We start from the raw sequence: 19,454 nt of genomic DNA on the forward strand, positions 1-19,454 counted from the left end.
CCTTGTGCGGAGGTCATGCCCGGGAAACCACTCACTACATTTTAAAATCTCAGGTGTACTTCAGAGGTCGTGAGAGCCAGCCAATAGTGGTATCAAAGAGCAAATCGAAAGCTGGGATAGTCGTCGCCCAGGTTGTTCTTCAGTTCCTCCGGCAAGCGCAGTCTATCATCCCGCTCACCGGCATCGCGCTTCTTGTTCTCTCTCCACATGAGTAAAAAGAGTATTGTTGCAGAGATCATTCCCAACCACATCATGGCAAGCGAAACGCTGTATCCAGTGACATAGGTGGGTGCTTCGTTGACGAGGTAAATGTTGCTTGCGATGATGCCAGCAATGTTGCCTATCGTCACTTGAATTGACGAGCCAAATGAACGCTTCCAATGGCCTGAGAGGTTATTCTGCAGCCATGCAAGCGCAATGGGCGTGACCATGTAGGCGCCCCCAAAGACCAAGAAGACGGCGCCGAACTTGAAGTCTCGAGACTTGCCCTCCTGAGCCAGCAGCATTCCGTAGCCAATGGTGACCATGCTCGTTGCAGCGACGAAGAAGCTGAAGCGATGTCTCAGTCTGTCAGAGGCCCAGGCACCGATGAGCATCGTGCCGCCTGCAAGCACATAAACGGGGATAGTGCGGAGCTGCGCCTCTTGAGCTTTCCACTTGAACTCGAGCAGGATTGTGGGGAGAAAGAAGGTCCCCGACAGACCGGGAACACCGACACCCAGGTAAACCAGAGCTCCGAGCCAAATTTTGTAATCTGACATGATCCGTTGAAACGAAGCCTTGTCGAGAACGTCCATTCGGCATGATTCATCGACATCGGCTGCAAGGCGGCGGCGAAGCAGCTCTTTTTCTCCCGCGGTGAGATATTTGGTCTGCTCCGGCCAGTCAATGATGAGAAACGCGGCAATGATTGCAAATGTAGAGGTTATAGCGCCTTCGATAATGAAAATCCAGCGCCAAGCAGCAAAACCATGTTGGCCCTCAAGCTTGGATATCGCGTAGGCGAGGAGTCCGCCAAATGCGCCAGCGACGACGGTGCTGCAGAAGAAGAAGGACATGCGCTTTTGGTATTCGTGTCGCTTGTAGTACATGGATGTGACGTAGATGATGCCAGGAAGGACACCAGCCTCAAAGATACCGAGGAGGAATCGGAGGCCAATGAGCGAATTGTACGAGTGGACAAAACCCATGCACATATTGATGATTCCCCAGCAAAACATCAGAGTCGACAGGTACAGAGAAGGGCGAAATCGCTTGATAACCATGTTGGAAGGGACCTCTAACAGAATATAAGAGATGTAATAGGTCTGCACGCGGTTAGTGTCGCACCACAGCGCGTGGCTTTCCTCGCCCAGAGCTTACAAACAGCGCAATGTTGAACCGATTTCCTGTCAAGTCAAGATCCTCGACCATTCCCTGAATACGCGCATTGCTGATGTTGATGCGGTCCAAGAAGGACATCATGTAAATAACAAAGAAGGTAGGGAAAATGATCAAGTCCAGCTTCCTAACGAGCCTGCTCTCGGCCTTGGGGTCAATCCCCGCGTCCGAAAAGTCTGAGCCATTTGTCTGATGCGACTTGGGCGTCTCATGCTCTCCCGCCAGGGCGGGCTGCTTCTTCTCGACCGCTGACATGATGAAGCTGTAGAGGTGGCCCAGGTGGGAAGGCCGACAGGTTCGTCATAGACGAAGGAGATCAGAATGATAAGGAAGACACAAAACGACGTGGCGAGCAAAGGAGTAAGTGATGAATGCGATGAGCTCTGCAGAGGGCCGCAAATGGCGACGCTGCGTAGTTTGGAGTGTGGCGAGAACAGCGGGTTACATTGTGATCCATATGCATGATGTATTCCTTAGGAGCTACCAATCGCTTTGCATTGCGCTGAAAGAGAGCATGATACTCGGAGGATAACATAGAGCGCGCATGATGGAGTAGTCTGGCTAGGGCCTGTATAATACAGGGTATAGCTCCGTCAAGCCGCATCTTCGACCAATTCATGGCTGGTGCACCCCATAACACAATGCCGGAAGAAACCCGCATCTGCTATTGAACCCTTCGCTACATACAAGAACTTCGTGCGTAATGGTCGTACATCTATAGGATGATTCGAGACAGTGTCAAAGAAGTTTGACGTATATGCTTTGTAGAATATATCCTAGGTATCTCTCTGTCCCTGATGTGTTGTTTGACCCGACCATGAGGTAGAGTTCATGTCGAGGTCGCAGCGACTACCTACCTTAAGGTAGGTATACAATGGCATTTTCCAGGAGCAAAAATGACTAGCCGTACCTAATGTACACGCACCCTCGTCAGTATGACCGGCGAATGGAGATTCAACAGGTAGCCATGCAGCTGACGACCACAAAATGCTACACTTTCTCTTACCTGCCTCTTTGCTGATCAGCTAAAGGTGCGAGGTGGTTTCAGACGGAATTCATCAGGACATTAAGCAAATAACTGGACTACCTTAGGTACCTTAGACCAATTCAGTGGTATCCAAACACTGTCGCATGTAACGTGGCGGTACTATAGGCAAGAAATCATGGCCTGATTGCTCTTCCGCGCCGGGTCATGCATTGGCATAAGTACCTACTAGAGTAGTCGCATGCCTAAAACGGAGTCCGCAGAGTGTGAAATAAAAGTCAAGCAGGTAGTGGAAGTGTTAGGCTTTAAGAGGCATCAATCCAGGGATGTAGATATCCCTACCTAGGTAGGTACGAGTAGCAAGTTCCTGCCGCCACAACTGTGTCGCTTATTCTCTCTCGTCGCTGATATAGTTACGATTTGCATGACAGGTTCCAGATAAAGCCCTTTTCGGTCATGGGTCGCCCAGTAGCCGTTTGCTGGTAGATCGCTAGAGGAAGGCAAATTTGACTACTAGCGACGCTGTGAAAATTGCTTGCTCCTTTACTGAATCTGACAGTCACAAGCCTGACAATGGGATTATGAGATCACATTTGGCCATGTGTCTGCGTACGTTTTTCAGGAAAGGGGAGCATTGAAGCACTCTATAGCGAGACATCGGCGCGAGCGATTGCTTCCACAAGGGGAACTCCTCCCTGCAGTCCTTTTGAAGATGACAGTTTCATCGACCAACAGCTAACCTCTTCAATGTACCAGACATGCATTTGTTTCTTATTGCGGTACTTTTGTATGAGAGGCTTTGCAGCCAACAATGAACATGCATCATAGTAGATGCGATGGGGACCTCGGCGGTGGCTGCTTTTCTTCGACCTTGCGGTCCACAGTTCACACCGCCCTGGTCGACACCTTGAGCCATCCGGCTCGGCCGAGCCTCTAGTATCACCGAATACAGAGCAGATACCTGTAGCATTATGGATAAGGAGGACATCTTTATCGCCCAATGCAAAACAGTAAGAAAGGCAGACGTGACAAGGAAGAAGATTACAAGTCCCAGCGTTTCGAGTCATCTTTGAATCACTAGGAATCCCCTCAAGGCAAAGGTGAGCCCTTACGTTGAATCAAGGAAGCTTGACATGGCGATATGTTCTAAATACCTTCTGTGAGCATGTGCAACAGTTGACTATAAGGTAGATAGGTATATTCAAGGGATTCTTGCGGCATGTTTGGTATACCTACTTCGTGCTTCTGGTGTCGGTTATTCACTACGAAGTACATCCTGAAAGTGTATTTCGAAGGGTAAGATGTAATGCCGGCCAATGTGAGAAACCGCCAAGGCCTATTCGCGCCGGACTGGCATTGTATCGGGAACTGCCCGTGTTCCTGGATATCCGGCATAAACACGGATGTATCGAAGCCTTTCCGGAAGAGCTTGTTGGCTGCCATTCCCGCAAAGGAATTGCAGCCTGATGGCAGCGGGGTCTGGGGACTTGTCGAGACCTCAGGCATGGAAAGTATCTACATCTTACGAGCTAGACACATTGCAGTCCGACCCAACAGTTCCAAAGCCAGTATTGCTTCTATGGCTTCTGAGAAAATTATGATCGGGTGTCCGTTTCTCTGTCACTGTTCACGACTGATACTCGATTGGGATCGAATGACCAGAGAGCATCACGAATTTTATGCTTGGATCGACGGGACACGATAAGCAACCACACCGTCAACATGGTAGGGTTCAATATATAACTCCCTGGGCGCTCTATCGTAAGTCCCAAGCGGATGCATAAGCTCATCATACCCTGCGTATTTATCGCTGTTCAGAGCCCGGACATCCTGCGTTAATAAGGAGGCAAAAGTCCAGGGGCGCTACCTTCCATAAGACTGACATCCATAGATGAACTACGAGATAAATACAGGTACGATGCGCAATCCTCTACAATTGGCCTTGAGAAAAATTACGGGTGGTAACGGCATACTGTTTCATAGCTTTTTCAGGGACCCAAACTTTGCGTGAGGCTCCGTAGATCGGGTTAGATAGGAACAAATTCACGTCCACAATTATCTGTTGCAGAGTCTTGCTATTACGTTAAGCTCCTGTAGTATGGGAATTCTGATGTTCGGGGCTTGTTGCTTGCTAACAGAAACTAACCGCGGTACCTGAAGATCCACATCCTCTTCCGGCCCAACCGCTAATGAACTACTGCAATTGTGGCTGCGGTAAGCAAGCACAAAGTGCCCGTTCTGAATCACCTCTACCCGAACAGTTACTTCAAGTCTACAGGTATGTCCTCTGCTACCTGCCCCTGACTATAATAGCTGTACTTAACTTGTCCTCGGCATATATTACCTTTTCCCAGGTACCTTAGGTGTGTAAGTACGTAAGTTGGTAAGGTACCTTATAATAAGCTAGACGTGACAGATGCTAGATACCTTACCTTACCCTTGCGAAGCTATACTGTACTCGTACACGCTGACAATGATAATGGTACCAGAGATAAGCTAGCTACTCGGTAATTGGTATGACTGTGGAATACACCGCCGGTCCCTTACAATACCCTCAGTTTCTTGAAAAGTTGAGGACCTGGATGCGGTATATAAGCGGTATTATACCTACTTGCCTCGACTTTTTGACGTACTTTTCAAGGTATGAGGGAAGCTTACTGCCATCATTCCCACCTAGGTAGAAAGGCAATCATTCGGTGATTCCAGAGCTGCTGCAGCTTGGTAAAGAAAGTACCAATAAGAATTGGAATTGGCTTCGCTACGTCGGAGTATAGCTTCAGGCACTTGCCGGACTTCACCGGATGAGCCTCAAAAGTGCTGCTCCATATTGCCCCTTTCGCTATGCGGCTCGGGACTACGGCACCGTTTGACGGGCCATGGACCGCTAGTTTCCTTGCTGTAGCTGACTCGACCTTCCGATTCAGGAGAAAGATGGACAGAACTTCTGTGAGGACCGCGGGGTAGCGGGAATCGTAATCTTGCATCTGTGCCAAGTTCTGATATCTTGTCCGACCCCTGCATTTACATCCCGGCGCAACATCCAATCGCTATGGCTACACAAGCATTCGGCGAGCACTTTGTTGTTAACCATAACATGTATTGCATCATTACGTGGAGAGATCGCATCGGTTCCTTTGGATAGTCGTAGAATACTAGCAACTAGTTTGAGCTGGCATAGAATAGCTCAAGGGGCTGGATCTTGGTATAAAAGAGCCTCGTGGGGTGTCAAACGCCAAGCCCAAGCTAGGCTGTCTTGCTCTATTGCCATCTGCTACTTCCAGTCTTCTTCATACAGACACGATGGCAAAGTTGAGCACTCTCCGGCTTGCGAGCTTCCTCTCCCTTGCCAGTGTGCAGGTATCCGCCGCTGTGCATCTCTTGGAAAGCCTGGAGAAACTGCCTCACGGATGGAAAGCAGCTGAAACTCCGAGCCCTTCGTCTCAAATCGTCTTGCAGGTCGCTCTGACGCAGCAAAACATTGACCAGCTTGAATCGAGGCTCGCAGCTGTATCCACACCCAATTCCAGCACTTACGGCAAATACTTGGATGTAGATGAGATCAACAGCATCTTCGCTCCAAGCGATGCTAGCAGTTCTGCCGTCGAGTCTTGGCTCCAGTCCCATGGCGTGACGAGTTACACCAAGCAGGGCAGCAGCATCTGGTTTCAAACAAATGTCTCCACCGCAAACGCAATGCTCAGCACCAACTTCCACACGTACAGCGATCTCACGGGCGCGAAGAAGGTGCGCACTCTCCAGTACTCGATCCCGGAAAGTCTCATCGGCCATGTCGATCTCATCTCTCCCACGACATATTTTGGTACGACCAAAGCTATGAGAAACTTGAAGTCCAGAGGTGTGAGCCCAGCTACCGAGGCTCTAGCCGCCCGCCAAGAGCCTTCCAGCTGCAAAGGAACTCTGGTCTTTGAGGGAGAAACGTTCAATGTCTTTCAGCCAGACTGTCTCAGGACGGAGTACAGCGTTGATGGATACACCCCGTCGGTCAAGTCCGGCAGCAGAATCGGGTTCGGCTCCTTCTTGAACGAGAGCGCAAGCTTCGCAGACCAAGCACTATTTGAGGAGCACTTCAACATTCCCAGCCAAAACTTCTCCGTCGTCCTCATCAACGGTGGAACGGATCTCCCTCAACCGCCTTCCGATGCCAACGATGGCGAAGCCAATTTGGACGCTCAAACCATTCTGACCATCGCACATCCTCTTCCCATCACCGAATTCATCACTGCCGGCAGTCCGCCATACTTCCCCGATCCTGTTGAACCCGCCGGAACACCCAACGAGAACGAGCCTTATTTGCAGTACTACGAGTTTCTGTTGTCCAAGTCCAACGCTGAAATTCCGCAAGTCATCTCCAACTCCTACGGCGACGAGGAGCAAACCGTGCCGCGGTCATATGCCGTTCGAGTGTGCAATTTAATTGGACTCCTGGGACTGCGTGGTATCTCTGTCCTCCATTCCTCGGGTGACGAGGGCGTGGGTGCCTCTTGTGTCGCTACCAACAGCACCACGCCTCAGTTTAACCCCATCTTCCCTGTACGTCTTCTGCGTCACTGCTCTCTGACGTTTTTTCGCTCCTGCTAACAACCCTGCCCTGCTTCTTTTCACGTAGGCTACATGTCCCTATGTCACAAGTGTTGGCGGAACCGTGAGCTTCAACCCCGAGGTTGCCTGGGACGGTTCATCCGGTGGTTTCAGCTACTACTTCTCCAGACCCTGGTACCAGCAGGAAGCTGTGGGAACTTACCTTCAGAAATATGTCAGTGCTGAAACAAAGAAATACTACGGACCTTATGTCGATTTCTCCGGACGAGGCTTCCCCGATGTTGCAGCCCACAGCGTCAGCCCCGAGTGAGTTTTTGCCCCTTTCCAATCATAGAATGAATGCTGATTCGTCATGAAGCTATCCTGTGTTCCAAGGCGGCGAACTCACCCCTAGTGGAGGCACTTCTGCAGCTTCTCCTGTCGTAGCAGCCATTGTTGCGCTGCTGAACGATGCCCGCCTCCGAGAAGGAAAGCCCGCGCTTGGATTTCTCAACCCGCTGATTTACCTGCATGCTTCCAAAGGGTTCACCGACATCACGTCAGGCCAATCTGAAGGGTGCAACGGCAATAACACCCAGACAGGCAGCTCTCTTCCTGGAGTACGCAGAACAAAAAGAAGCATTCTATCAGACGCAAAAGCTAACTCGTGAGTAGGCTGGCTTCATTGCAGGAGCACACTGGAATGCGACCAAGGGCTGGGACCCTACGACAGGATTTGGTGTTCCAAACTTCAAAAAGCTACTCGAGCTCGTCCGATTCTGATAAACAAGATGAAGTGCGGGGCCACGGCGGATGGCTCACTATGGGACTTCTATACAACCGGGGAAAAACTACTGCCTTGGTAGGTACTACGAATATTATCATGACCGACCGGCCAACGGGGATCTTGCTTGCAGTCATCGCGTCCCGCGTGATATTAACTGGTGCCAGCACACATATTCCTCCCTGCATCTCTTGTCTGATGCTTCGGGATTATGGATGCATTTTCACCAGTAGATATGATCATGTGCGGATGACGTCCCGTCTATACGGAGGACGCGACTCGATGGAATGTGGTGGGATTTTGTAGCTTACATGCCACGGTGCGATGTGCAATGCAACATTGCGGGGTTATTCCAACTTGTAGGGACAAATCGCAAATTACGCGCAAGTCGCCAGATAAATGCATGATGAATTGGGCTGCTGGGGGAACCCCAACCGCTGCCAAAATTACCGCAATTGGGTATTCGTCAACACGTAGGCTGTTCCAGCAGGCAATCCAAATTGAAGGTACAATCAGAAAGGCGTGTATTACCTACCTAGGTAGGCTCTGGTAACTTTCAACATGATCGTATATGGATGTTTCCATACCAACCACTGTCTATGATGATCTTTGTCTTGGCTAGCCATGGAGCCCCGGCACTGGGTGGTGTAAGTGAGAATAGGAGAAGACTCGTTGCCAGGCATAAACATGGTAAGAAGATACGTGAACATATATGCGCCAATTTATTTGCTCGATTACGAAGCCTAACATCCCTTGCATGACATTAATGTTACACCGACTGGCTAGTCGTTGCAGTTGATTGTTGTACCTATTGTAGGCGAAGGAAATCGATGCCCGACTACTATATCTTCAGGTGTCGGGACTTTGGAGTGACGCTCTTGCAACCAATATCCAGAGCCTGCTACACGGGCGTGTGTAACAGTAAAGCCTGCGAGTGACAGTACATGTAGGTTATTAGGCAGCCAAGGCATATCAGGCTGCGAAAACACCCAGCGCCCAAGTGTGAGATATTTAAGTTGCCCTGAGTGCGACCTTGCCTGAGTGCTCGCGCTCTCCGTTCAAGACGAAAACTCGATCCGTAGCTCAATATACCGACTAGAACGATGGCATCGTTGGTTGCTGAGGCCGCTTCCGTATTTCCCGGACAATCGGGTGATACACGGCTGGAATATTCGTGAGTACACCAAGGCAGTATAACCTCCATGGACGCAAATGTATTGATCCCGAGAACTTCCAGTCCATACGCAATCCCCAGTGCCACCCTGCAATTGACGGATGGCAGTCGACTCTACGTGCCAGCTCACTTGCTTGCGAAGAGTGAAAGGTTGTCATCTCTAGGTAGAGACGGCGAATTGCAGATTGACGTTTCTCATGACGTGGCTCATGTTCTTGTCCACTATCTATTCACCAATGACTACCAATGCCTGAGGCCGAAAGGCTCGTCGCCGAACCAGAGGCTCGTTGCCGAGTTTGAAACGAGCATTCGCGTTTACATCGCCGCTCGAGAATACAAGTTGCCGCTGTTGGAAGAGCTTGCGAAAGCCGAAATCACTAAGCTTGGTAGTGAATTCCGGATTCCCTTCCTGTTCGACGTTGTGAAAAAGGCGTATCCGCACCCCAACGAGAAAGACACATGGCTTCGCCAATTTCTCCAAAGTCGCCTGAGAACTTTGTTCACCGATCCTAAAGAGCTGCTAGAGTGGGAACCGATCCCTGAAGAGAAGCCCACGACCGTCAGTGACATTCTCTTGAAGGACTTGTTTCAGATTCTCCGCGAGAACCTGATTTCCGACCACAAGATATCGAACGGAATACACCCCGAGTATCATAGTGACACTTCTCAGAAGGAGCCTGTTACTGCGGCAAATAAAGAGCAATTGGAGCTGGACGAGTCCGAGGAAGCTCAAGTCGCTGCCGATGCCAAAATCACCAACGGATCTGTGAAACATGAAGTTGACGCGGAGAACGGTGACTGGGATGCAACAAAGCACGATGTCGGGTTGGCCAAGGGTGAAGCCAGCATTATCAGAAGCGACAGCTATATCGACAAGAGTGAGACAAACACGAGCAAGAGTGATGATGAGGCAACGAGGAATGGCGTCCACACTCCTGTATCCAAGGCAGATTCATGCGAGCCTCAGATATCGAAGGTGGAGCAACCCAGCAACGGGGTGGATCTTGTGGTCAAGCCCACTGAAGAGAAGAAAGACGACAAAGATTTCTGGGGGCTGAGCTTGAAAAAGAAGAAGAAGAAGAAGGCCGCAAAACCCTTCGTGCCTGAGTCTCTGCATGAAGTGGTGACTGTCAAGCCTTAGTATGGACTTTGCGTGGCAACAAGGGGAACCAAAGGAGTAGGAATCGAGGATATTGTAACGGGTTACAGAAGAGTCGAAAAAGGAAAACGCAACGGTGGCACAGGAAAAGTTATATGTCTGTCTTTTTTTCATTTCGTTCCTTCATTCATTTACTCTTTGCTCTGTTTTTGTTATCGGATCTTTCATATCAGATTGTTCACCGGGATATTACGTTTTCAGTCTGCAGGAATGCGGTACGGTGATGGTGACCTCTGAAAGTGATGCTGAGAAGATATCTCCTACTGTTACTTTAACTTGGTACATTCCTCATGAATTCTTCTCTCCTCATCATGACACCTACTAAGCGTAAGTGAATCCAAAACTGGAGCCATGAGAAGTGTATCTACTTATTTCACTTAAGCATTTAGACGCTCAGCAATAGACCTTGTAAAGTTATTGATGGAGACATTGTATAAGGAAAAGAGCTGCTGCATACTCTTTGCATTGGGTGCTAATGCGAGAAGTGGGCGAATTTAGAGGACCCAGTACTTTTGCAGATTCAGTCAAGTAGCGAGGCCAGAGCAGGGATTGTGATAAGGAGTTGGCTATATTTTACAAGGTAACAGCAGACACTCCAAAGAAAGGCCCTGCTCAAATCCTCGATGTGGGTACGAACTATGTCGTAAAGTGTACCGCTCTTTTTTGCCGAGGCATCGACTTGGCTCACGGCACTCGATCCCAATAGATCGTGGAGATTCCGTGGTCCCATCAGTGTGCATTTGCTGGCTGAGGTTGGAGACTGAATGGAAACAGACCATGATACTAATGTCAGTGATAGGTATGTGAACCACTTGAGGTATACCTAATTAGAAGGATATCTCATACCTACTTCATTTGCACGGTAAAATCCTGATTATTGGCATTGGCCATCATGATCAATGTGTTCACTCACTTTTACAAAGCCGATGTTGTTTCCCAGCCCTAATGACGCTGGGCGGGGTTCAATTGGGTCGGCCGTTAAGAGCAGCAGTGGTACTGGGAGTGGGCAGATAACAAGAGGCTTCCGATTATCCGGATACCTTCCCGATGTGATGCGCGTTTCCGTCAATACCCCTGCTTTGAACCGTAAAAGAGTAATGCAACGAACGAGTTAATGGATATAATCGTCATTAAAAGTCGTCTCAACAATGTAGACCCGAAAAGGTCGATGCCATCCATGCTAGACATGTGTGTAACGGTTTGGCAGTCGGGTCGTGTCTTTTTCCATATAACTTGACGCATATATCACCTTATTACTGAGCAATATTACCGGAGGATATGACCGCGTTTCAAACCTTCTTAAAGTGAAACTTGATATAGACGAAAATAATGCTAACATGGAGACTGCTCAAATCAAATGATCCTATCTGTAGTACTTTTGTAGTCAGGATACTCAATCAGGAAGGAGTTCGCCGCTCAGTAAGTGAGTCGGATTGAAAGTGCTCCCGAATTAGCCTTGAACTAAATCGTGTGATACTAAATCCCCGATTTTCTTGAGAGAGAGAAGGTTACGTTCGATGGGACAGTTCTAGTTGTTATCAGAATCAGAACTTTTGAGAAAGGCATCGGGGCGGGGGTCCATCAGCTTGAAATCAGGAAGGTGACTCCAGTTCTCTCAATATGCCATCATCACAAGTCCGATCTCAAGATCTTCTGTCAAAGAGTGAAGCTGTCACGACTAACAAAGTTCTATAAGTACTGGCCTTCCCGATGCTCTTCTAGAGCGATTTCGCACCGCTTCATAAGCATCCAGTTCAGGGAGAAGAATCAAGAGAAACTTAGAGATTCATCAAGATGAAGATTGGCCTGATTGTCCTCAACAGCCTCTTGGCTGGGGTTATCGCGGTTCCAACTGGCTCTCGAGTTATACATGAGCAACGAGATACCAGCAACGCTCGATGGATCAAGCGTGAGGCACTTGATCCCGATACTAAAGTTCCAGTCCGTATCGCCTTGAAGCAAAGCAACCTCGACAAGGGCATGGACTATCTTCTTGACGTGTGAGTATCCAATAGACAACTGTGTACTTTGATCCATGTGTAAACTAACGTGCCATGTTCAACATAGATCTCACCCAGACTCTGCAAATTACGGCAATCACTACACGGCTGATCAGGTAGTTGACCTGTTCGCTCCTAGCCAACAGTCGATATCTGCTGTCAAGGCCTGGCTCGTCAACTCTGGTATTCCAGCTGGCTCCATCACCACCTCCAAGAGCAAAGGATGGCTCGACTTTACGACAACTTCCGGGCAGCTGGAGTCGTTGCTTCAAACCTCGTTCAGCACCTACAATCACGTCGAGGCAAGAGATGTGCACGTAGGCACAGACGAGTATACTCTTCCAAAGGAAATATCTCAGCACGTCGACTTCATCACGCCCGGTGTTGTCTTCACCCCAGTAAAGACGTCTTCTAGAACCGAAAAACGTGGGCAGAAATCGATCCGCCGCGCCCCCAAGCCTATCCCAGCGGATATTGCGCAGATTCTCAAGGAAAATCCTCGTAAGTCTACTTATTGGGAAGAAAGATGTGGAACGAAATACTGACGATCCACGTAATGCAGTTGCTACGTCAACATGCGGCTCTGCCATCACCCCGCAGTGCATCAAATCGATGTATAACATCACGGCTGGAACATCCGCCCTTTCCACAAATGCCCTGGGAATCTTCGAGACGGAAGATACATATGCGCAACAAGACCTCACCTTGTTCTGGGAGAACTTTGCCACGAACATCCCATCATCTACCGGTCCCAAGGTTGACGAAATCGACGGCGCTAAAGCCCCTACAAGCCCTTCCAGCGCCGGCGGAGAGTCCGACCTGGATTTTGAGATTGCCATCCCAATCATCTACCCTCAGACTACCGTTCTCTACCAGGCTGCTGTCAAGAATGACGACATCTTCAATACGTTCCTCGACGCGATTGACGGAACTTACTGCACTTTTTCGGATGATGGCGAGACGGGCGATGACCCTACCGTTGACGGCACAACACCGAACGAGCAGTGCGGAGCTTTCAAGCCCACCAATGTCATCTCGTTCTCGTACGGCACTGCCGAGGCTGACTACCCTACCTATTATCTCCAGGTCTGCACCCCTGCCAGTGATCTATGTGCGTAATGGCATGATTCTCGATGGCTAACTCAGTCTGCAGCGCCAATGTGATGAGTTTATGAAGCTCGGTCTCCAAGGTACAAGCATTGTCTTTGCCAGTGGTGACGATGGTGTTGCTCGTCGATCAGGTCCTTGCCTCGGCCCCAAGCGTAACATCTTCACTCCGGGTGAGCCCGCTAGCTGCCCCTACGTGACATCAGTTGGTGCTACGACTCTTCCGTCTGGCAAGCAACCGGGCGATGCCGAGACTGCGGTTACAAGCTTCTCTTCCGGTGGCGGTTTCAGCAACATCTGGACAACTCCAAGCTACCAAGCCAATGCCATAGCATCGTAAGTGAGCCTGTTGGTGTTGAACAGAGGCTGAATCCGAGACTAATCCCACTCTAGTTACTTTGCCAGCCACGACCCCGGCTATGCTTCCTACAACACTTCCGGCGGCGTGGTCCCCACGACCGGCGGCATCTACAACAGGGCTGGTCGTGGCTATCCCGATGTTTCCGCTGTAGGTGATAACGGCGTCGTGGTTAACAAGGAGGAGGAAGTTCTCGAAGGCGGGACCTCTATGTCCGCGCCTCTGTTCGCCGGCATCCTGACCCGAATTAACGAAGAGCGTATTGCTGCCAGCAAGAGCCCGATCGGTTTCGCCAACCCTGCGCTTTACGCCAATCCTTCCATGTTCCACGATATTACAGTAGGGAACCAAGCAAAGGGTGGTCCCAATGGCGATTCGGGAGCCAGTGCTTGCGGCAACACGGGCTTTTCTGCTGTTGTCGGCTGGGATCCAGTTACGGGCCTCGGAACACCCAATTATCCTGCGCTCTTAGAGTACTTCCTTGGTCTCCCCTGAAGAATGATGCTTGAACTCAGAAAGAGCGCAATGACTCGCAAACTTGGTCAATACGCACGAATCCGCAGAGAGACGCGGAAGATATAAGACCCGATATGCATATGTACTCTCTTCTTCGTGAGGTAGCTAGGTATTAATAAGATGGGACTGTTATATCATGCGAGTTGAGACATTCACAGACAAGGGTGCAATTCTAGTTCGGAATCTACTCCCCATCTGACCTTGCCGGCTATCAACCTCTCCAGCAATTAATTGCCACATGGCTCATTCACGGTAGAGACGAGCTTGGTGAGTTTATAATTACCTAATGGCTATGCTAATAGACATTGTGAGGCATTGCCCAGAACTATATACGGCCTTCATACATATATACAAGGCGATTTCTGTATGTACCATCTGTTATCCACAAGCCCAGTGCATCGAGTCAAGTGTCCATGAATCGCTTAACGGCGTCGGCGAATAGCTCTCTCGGATGGTTGGCTGACAGAGCGGCGCTGGTTCACAGGGCCGGCGGGCTGGTCGGGAGCGTTGGTATCGAAGTTGTAGAGTGTCTCATCAACAATGTCCCAAGAGATGTCAATGTGACCGGCGAAGCAGGCGTTGTTGTTGAGCTCACTGAGGACGGTGTAGCTGAAGTCCAGTCCAGGGGCACCGTTAGGGTTCCAGACAGTGTTGGTGCGGGAGCCAGTGCCGCATCGTTGGCATCCGTCGCCGATGAACAGCGGGAGGTCCGACTTGACGCCGTTGACTGTGACCACAACCCGCTTTCCACAGTACTCGGCCAGGTTGCCGGCAATCTGCGTGTGGTTCATAGCAACGATGTAGTTGCTATCGATCTCATCGAGTGAAAGTCCAGTCGAGAAGTTGCATTCAACAAAGCCGAGGTTCTGGTTGGCGAAACTGGTACCACAAGCCTCTACCTGTTCAACATCGTAGTAGTAGGTTCCGAATCCAGTGCCGCTGTCAATAACAGCTTGAGCAAAGGCAGAAGCGGCAAGGAAGCCGATAGAAGTAAGAAGTTGGCTCTTCATCTCTGTGGTGTGTAAATGATTGATATGTCTAAACAGCTCAGCTTGCTGTGGAAGTGTCTGTAAGGAGCGTGGTGACTAATTGTAGTGAATTGTCGTAAAGGAATGACTTTGTCTGGTAGAGACTGACTGGTGTTGCTTGGTTGATTCATTTTTACGCCAGGAGAAGCCCTACTTATAGATGAAAGCAAGTACGATATGCTTGAATAAAAGTCGACCTAGACCCGTATGGATGGTTACGCGACAGCTGACTACCCAAGCTTGAATTGTAAAGCAACGGCCCGAAACACTCAAAGTCGTTTCTATTATGGCGAAGTTATCGTGAGGAATAAATCTGAAGCTGTCGTCTGATATAAGCACTTTATAGAATCCGTCCTGCCAGTTTGGGCAGCAGACAGGTCCTGAAATTGCACTTAGCCCCGCTTGGTGGACATTGGTTTAATTGGAAGTTGCCTGACCTGTGTATTATGAGCTATGTGTTTCACAATTCTTGCTATATTGGAAGGTGAAGGAATGGGCCAACCAGGGAGAAACGTAGAAAGAGACGACTCACGGCATATTATTGCCGGTCATGCGGCGTAAGCAGGGAAACCCCTCCAGCAATGTCTCCAGTCACAGCGCGAGTTTTTATGCCTGAGATGTATCTAAAAGCGACGAGAATTACAAATGTCAGGCACATAGAGAAGGTATGCAGCATAGGTTCAGCTGGGAATGAGAGCTTCCCCAGGGCATTCGAGCACGCACCAAAAGCGGTGTATAGCTTTGTCCATGGTGTCAGGTAAAAATGAGTAGCTGGGTTGCCAATTTGGACATTTGCTTACACCAGTATCAAGCGCTGTTGTTAATTGACAGGGTCAGATTACGATGGCTAAGAGAGAGTCAACCACCAAGGATTGCTATTGCAAAGTGACTAAACATCGCTATATGCATCTCATTCCGCATGCGATTGTCCTTTTGATCCTTCAGTGCCAAGTGTCAGGACCAAAGTAACCCTTCGCGGGCAACTCAGTGAGCAGCGTCTGCTGACCAACGCCTCCATCGATCGTCTGCCCGAGGACATTGACACCCCACCAGCTAATGTTCTTGGGATGATACTGGACGGCGAAGAAGATGATGATGCCGGAAAACGCGACGCCACCGGTCAATGCTGCGGATAAGACGTAGTTGTATTTCTCCCACCACGACGTCTTGTACCTGCGGAGGTAGTACATAAATGCAAAGGAGAAGTAGAGGCCGCCAGTAAAATATGTGAGGTTAAGAGGTGCCCATTGAAGCATGCCATTGAAGACCAGGGAAGGATGAACATGCTTGAGCCACGAGATAGGCGTGAAGACGACGATATCGATAGGCCGGTGAATGGAGGCAGGTAACGCAGCTTGAGACGCAGCCCGGATGTACGACCCAAACCGCTTCAGGCCCCACCACAGTAGTGCAAGAAGGAAACCCAGGAGGAATGTATATTTAATGGCGGGATAGATCTGGCTGAAGATTCTCTTTGGACCGATAGCACCCTAGGACAGTGTTAGTACTACGCCGTAAGCGAGGAATCCCGTGCCACGGCATCTTACCCAAACCACGGAGGCGGAAAAGTATACTTGCGAGCCGTTCTCGCAATTGAAACTAGAGACTTGGTCGGAAGTGCAAATACCCGGAATCTGGGTGTCGGCGAACTGCACAACTCCATATGCTACAAGTGCCGTGATAATTGCGCTGAGGACTTGGCCACGGTACATGGCCCGCGGGGGCACCTTTGCATAGAAGCCCATCTTTTGGTCGGAGATGTAATTGTCGGCTTGGCCGTTGATGTTGTAACCGAATGCTTTGACAAACATCAGAGCTTCCGGATGTCCAGGCAAAGCATAGCCGATGATGAGTTCTGTGACGACGTTCAAGCCTTCAGTCGTTCCCGAAATCGAATAGAGGTAGGACATTGGGATAAGGAACACCAAGTTGAGGCCGATTACGAAGAAAACTGTCCAGACAGGTGTGTTGAGCTGTGGCCAGTGTGTCACGATGATGATTGCAAAGACGAAAGCAACGAGGGCAATGATCAAGAACCACCAATCGGGGACTTCGGGATAGCTGCGCATAAGGTTGGTAAGCGGATCGTCGAAGCCGTCATATATGGAGCTCTCATCGTTGATGCTTCTCAAGTGTCGTCCTGCTCCTCGCACGTCGCCGCGAGCAAGAGACGATGCTGCATTCTTGAGAACAACCAGAATCCTCTTTGTCGATGAAACAGCCGCGTTTGTCATGGACTTGTACGCCTTGAGAAGCGGCCTCCAAGCGTCGAGAATGATGAAAACCATTGTGAGAGGGTAAAAGGCGAAGAAGGCACCATAGACGACCAGATTGCCAGCACTGTAGAAGGCCGGCGAATATTCTTTGTATGCATTCTCGTCGAGAACTCCGGTATCAGGGCTGATGACTCTTGTGATGTTGTATGAGTTTCCAGTGTTGTCAAAGATACCGGAGGAGTTGATAGGGAGATATGCCGACCAGTTGGTGTTGGTGTAGTATAAGGCGATAATGATTAACCCAGCGAGGAGCGTTCCAAGAAATTGTTGGAAGAACGCAAAGAAAGGGTACGCAAGAGGATACGAATATGCGGAGAGCACATTCCAATCGAATGTCGAAATGGGATTAAATCCGAGCCCATTCTGTGATCCCGTGATTATGTTCAAGTTGAAGTTGTTTGGAGCAATCCACGTCATCCAAGCAAAGTAGCTGAGCGCCGGAAATATGAAGTCCGGAAGCCAGAAGTAGATGAACATGGCGCTGAAAAAGAGGAAGAAGAACTTGTATCGCGATAGCCGCCAGCCATGCACAGTCTCAGTCTTTTCGGGCACCAGCAAAGCTCGGTTCAGTGCCACAGTGGGCAGGATATTGGGCCAAATGGCTTCCACTGGATAGACTACAAAGCGTCGTAGTAAACCAGAGAACCCAAGTCCCATGAGCTGCGTGGACAGAAGAAGGAGAATGCCATAGCCGGGAGTCAGCCACTTGTCTTTGTAGTAGACGGTCTGGGTCTGGATATTCCAAAAGCAGTAGGCGGACGTAAGTCCAACGTCAATGATGATGGTAGAAAGCATTTGCTCTTTGTATGTCCACGGGCCTGGATTCAGTGATATTCGTTGGCCGCGAATCGTGAAGCCCCAGTCTGGTAATGCCCAAGCAAGGAACAGACCGCACGGATAGAGAAGAATCTGCGCAACCGAGGATCCTAATGTGATTGAAGGGAACCTTGAATTGAACAGCGAGTTCGTGAACTGCGCGATAACAGCCCATATGTAGCCGAGCAAATGCGCTCGGATAGTCTCGCATGGGATATTGACATCGTCTGTGGGAGTGGTGATAGCGCGTACCTCTGGATATGGGGAAAAGAACTTGTTGATAGCCGCTTCGGTCTTGAGTTCCAACTCCCACTCCTCGGCGACCTGATTCTCGGAAGGTCCCTCGACTAAGGCGGCCAGCCTCTTCCGTTGACTGTCGGAGAAGTTGTAGTCATATTCATGGTGTTTGAGTAGCTTCCGGATAATGTTCTTGCATTCTTCAATGCTGAGTGCCTCGACCTTGTCCATGACATACTCGATGTCATTGAGCGGTGCGGTATTAGTAACGATGTCACCGAGCTTCTCAATGACCTTGTGCTCAAAGTCGTCAGCTGTGTTGACGGTGGTAGGCAAGCCGCTCTTCTCCTCAATGGCTTTCTCCTGCGGAGAATTATCCTCCGGAGGGGAGTTGTTGATGTCGGGTTCTTGTGGAGACATGGCGAACTCTTTCTTGTCACACCCGGAGTTTGGAATGACTTGCGATGTCCGTGATAGCAGGCACAAACCTGTCTGAGGCCATGCAACACTTGGGACAGGTGAGCGTTAGCCTACTCGAGATGTCGAGGGCTGAGTGCAAGACCCTGTATTATAACTTCATAATTGGTAGCTACGGTCTGGTCGGCTGCATTAACCCCTTGCTCCATGGTTACAATCGCCACCTTCCATTTGTGCTCACAACCAAAGATAAACAACCGGTATTTAGCTCATATCGTCATGCAGTCGCCTGAATGCGTTATCTATGGCTTATGTCTCATGTTCACCTCCACCAAGAACTTTTGCTCCGCACACTTCCGACCCTGGAGGGTAGAATGCACGGAATACGGCACGCCAAAAGGACGTATCTATCGTATCTATAGTGAGGCCGGCAAATGGCACGCGATATCTTCAATACGACGCCAGTCTAGATCAGGAGCAGCACAAAAGTTCAACAGACGGGTGTGATACAAAAGTGCACCAGTGGGGTAAAGAGAAAAATAAGCGAGTTGCTGTATAGGCGGTAGAGGGAATCTCTAGTTTTAGTAAGAGAGTTTACAGTAGTATAAAATAAGGTAAGTTAGCACTATACTAAGAGTACTAGTATAGTATTAAAGAATTAAAATATATTAAGAGATT

General features: G+C 49.6%; 6 protein-coding genes across 6 annotated transcripts; 3 read left to right on the plus strand and 3 right to left on the minus strand.

Moving 5' to 3' along the window:
• Positions 1-92: 92 nt before the first annotated feature.
• On the minus strand, positions 93-1,635 carry CCMA1212_009892 (uncharacterized protein; the record flags this gene model as incomplete). The annotated part of the gene is made up of 2 exons (XM_073706955.1): positions 93-1,307; positions 1,363-1,635. The coding sequence occupies 2 exons, from the start codon at positions 1,633-1,635 to the stop codon at positions 93-95; spliced, it is 1,488 nt and encodes a 495-aa protein (XP_073554548.1).
• Positions 1,636-5,665: 4,030 nt separating this feature from the next.
• CCMA1212_009893 (Tripeptidyl-peptidase sed4) lies at positions 5,666-7,687 on the plus strand (the record flags this gene model as incomplete). Its single annotated transcript, XM_073706956.1, has 4 exons — positions 5,666-6,916; positions 6,993-7,231; positions 7,284-7,524; positions 7,580-7,687. 4 exons carry the CDS (start codon positions 5,666-5,668, stop codon positions 7,685-7,687), a joined length of 1,839 nt encoding a protein of 612 aa, XP_073554549.1.
• Positions 7,688-8,890: 1,203 nt separating this feature from the next.
• CCMA1212_009894 (uncharacterized protein) lies at positions 8,891-10,003 on the plus strand (the record flags this gene model as incomplete). The annotated part of the gene is made up of 1 exon (XM_073706957.1): positions 8,891-10,003. One exon carries the CDS (start codon positions 8,891-8,893, stop codon positions 10,001-10,003), a length of 1,113 nt encoding a protein of 370 aa, XP_073554542.1.
• A 1,812-nt stretch (positions 10,004-11,815) lies between these two features.
• Positions 11,816-13,981, plus strand: CCMA1212_009895 (Tripeptidyl-peptidase sed1; the record flags this gene model as incomplete). Its single annotated transcript, XM_073706958.1, has 5 exons — positions 11,816-12,021; positions 12,089-12,522; positions 12,584-13,107; positions 13,175-13,464; positions 13,522-13,981. 5 exons carry the CDS (start codon positions 11,816-11,818, stop codon positions 13,979-13,981), a joined length of 1,914 nt encoding a protein of 637 aa, XP_073554543.1.
• Positions 13,982-14,424: 443 nt separating this feature from the next.
• Positions 14,425-15,012, minus strand: CCMA1212_009896 (uncharacterized protein; the record flags this gene model as incomplete). The annotated part of the gene is made up of 1 exon (XM_073706959.1): positions 14,425-15,012. The coding sequence occupies one exon, from the start codon at positions 15,010-15,012 to the stop codon at positions 14,425-14,427; it is 588 nt and encodes a 195-aa protein (XP_073554544.1).
• Positions 15,013-15,971: 959 nt separating this feature from the next.
• Positions 15,972-18,779, minus strand: CCMA1212_009897 (Oligopeptide transporter 2; the record flags this gene model as incomplete). Its single annotated transcript, XM_073706960.1, has 2 exons — positions 15,972-16,520; positions 16,578-18,779. 2 exons carry the CDS (start codon positions 18,777-18,779, stop codon positions 15,972-15,974), a joined length of 2,751 nt encoding a protein of 916 aa, XP_073554545.1.
• Between the last annotated feature and the right edge of the window lie 675 nt (positions 18,780-19,454).

Source organism: Trichoderma ghanense (genome assembly GCF_004382785.1).
Source record: "Trichoderma ghanense strain CCMA-1212 chromosome Unknown scaffold_19, whole genome shotgun sequence".
NCBI classification, from domain to species: domain Eukaryota; kingdom Fungi; phylum Ascomycota; class Sordariomycetes; order Hypocreales; family Hypocreaceae; genus Trichoderma; species Trichoderma ghanense.